This window comes from Cariama cristata, unplaced genomic scaffold (assembly GCF_000690535.1).
Source record: "Cariama cristata isolate BGI_N322 unplaced genomic scaffold, ASM69053v1 scaffold29144, whole genome shotgun sequence".
Lineage (NCBI taxonomy): Eukaryota > Metazoa > Chordata > Aves > Cariamiformes > Cariamidae > Cariama > Cariama cristata.
Window position 1 is genome coordinate 811 of NW_009612790.1, and position 1,978 is coordinate 2,788.

At 65.0% G+C, this 1,978-nt stretch overlaps 1 protein-coding gene across 1 annotated transcript in view; it reads right to left on the reverse strand.

The window, feature by feature from the left end:
- Positions 1-1,581, reverse strand: part of HOGA1 (4-hydroxy-2-oxoglutarate aldolase 1) — a gene marked incomplete at its 3' end in the record, with an annotated part of 2,388 nt that extends 807 nt beyond the window's left edge. The window contains 3 exon segments of the mRNA XM_009698778.1: positions 6-70; positions 147-275; positions 1,353-1,581. Of these exon segments, the coding sequence (XP_009697080.1) occupies positions 6-70; positions 147-275; positions 1,353-1,581 (423 nt within the window).
- Between the last annotated feature and the right edge of the window lie 397 nt (positions 1,582-1,978).

Here is a 1,978-nt window from a genome sequence, read left to right on the forward strand (position 1 = left end):
CTCACGCCCATTGCCATGTCAGCCCCCGCCTCTGCCATACTGACTGTCAGCTCGATAGTGGCCTGGGTGGCTGAGGAGGAGGCAGAGGGGTGAGGGATGCCCGGGGAGGGATGCGTGGCCCCCACGCTGCCCGCACAGACACTCACATTCGCAGCCTGAGCCGGCCAGCAGCAGGCGGTCCCTGGGTAGAGCCCGGCGCGCGCAGCCCACCACCTCCAGCCGCTCGCGGGGTGCCAGGTAGGGGTACTCTCCGTTGGAGCCCAGCACCACCAGCCCTGAAATGCAAGCATGGGGAGGGCAGTGCCCAGGCACAGGAGCACATGAGGCAGCTGTCCCTGCTGTCTCTGCACCCCACTCTTGAGTGGGTACCAGGCACCTGGAGCAGCCCGATGGCCCCATCCAGCTGCTCCCTTGGGCCAGGAGTCTCCCGCAGGTGCCCCACAATGCCCTGGACTCCCTCACAAAGGGCACATGTGGGGTATGTTCCCCCCCAGATCGCAGTGCCCATCCACACCGCACTGAGCACCAGCAGTGAGGTCCCCTACCCAGGCACCCTGGTGCAGCCATGCACGCATCCTGCGGGCTGAGCACTCCACCTCCCTGCGTCCAGCTCCCAGAAACTGCAGCCACTGAGGGATTTATTGGTGCCTGCAGCCGGGCTGTGCCACCCTGTCCCTGGCGGGGGCACACAGATCCCTTCCTTGGGACCCTGCCAGCACCATGGGCAGGCAGGCCAGCTCCAGCCCGGTGCTGCTGGGCTGTGCTGTGGCATCTTGGGCATCATCCTTTCTTACTTCCTCGCTCCTGGGCATCCAGGATGGGCTCTGTAGCCTACAGCATGCCCTCTCCTCTCCCTGTAGCCTAACGAGACCCAGACTCACAGCCTGGTCAGAAGAGGTGAGACCCAGGGCACGTCCCTGCCACCCCCAGCTTCTTCCTGCAGCCCTTCTCCTCCCGTCCATCCATCCTGGGCAAGCAACAGATACGCATCCCATGGGGCTGAATCTGTGTGAGTGTGCACAGGTGTGCAGAGGGTAGGTGCAAGTCAGCAGCTATGTGTGCAGGATATGTGCAAGCCTGCATGTGTGTGGGGTGTGCATGTAAGCATGCAGTGGAGTGTGATGGGGGTGTGCAAGGACACACGTGTGCCTGGGCACTTGGTGTGTGAATGGCCCCAGGTGGGCCACCCGAGGGGCTGCCAACCCCAGAGCAAAGTCCTCCGGCTGGAGGCTGAGCACCCTTGGGAAGCTGCAGGCTGCCTGCCCGCTGCTGCACAGTCCCTGTGATGGGCAGGGGTCTGGCAGGGGTCTGGCAGGAGCCTGCACGGAGAGGGGCAGTGGGGCAGCGCTTACCTCGGAAAGGGATGCTGGCATAGTGACGCAGGTTCCCCTCCAGCTGGGCATAGTCCACCTCCTGCGTGGGCGAGAAGGGGGTGGTGAGGGGTGGGAAGATGCCCCCAAGGTCGAGTGTGTGCCCCGGTCCTGGGGGGGTGCTGAGCCCCCGGTGCTGCCTGGGGGCTGCCCGGCGTAGAGCCACCAGGGCAGGCCGGAGGGATGAGGCGAGGCAGATGCTGAGCACCATGGTGGATGCGTGCTGCTATCGGCCGTGCTGCCCACTCTGCCGAGGGGCTGTTAATGTTTGACAGGGCACATGAGGGACCCGTCTCCAGGCTGGGCAGACGACTTGGGGGTGGTACCGGGTGAGCTCAGGGTGCTCTCCCCCCTTCAGGAGCTGGCCGCAGGAGCTCAGCACCCCTCCGAGTGAGCCCTGGCCGCCCCAGCTGCACTTTCCCTTCTACTTGCCAGCCCTGGCAGCCATCCCCGTCACCTACGGGGCTGGGCTGCAGGGGCAGGGGGGGACCAGGCATTGCAGGGAATCCCAAGGCTGTGGGCAGGGTTTGCCTGCTCTGGTTGTTGGTGTAGGGTCTCCTGTAAACAGGCAGGTGGGATCGTTTCTGGGTAGGGTGCAATGAGCACTG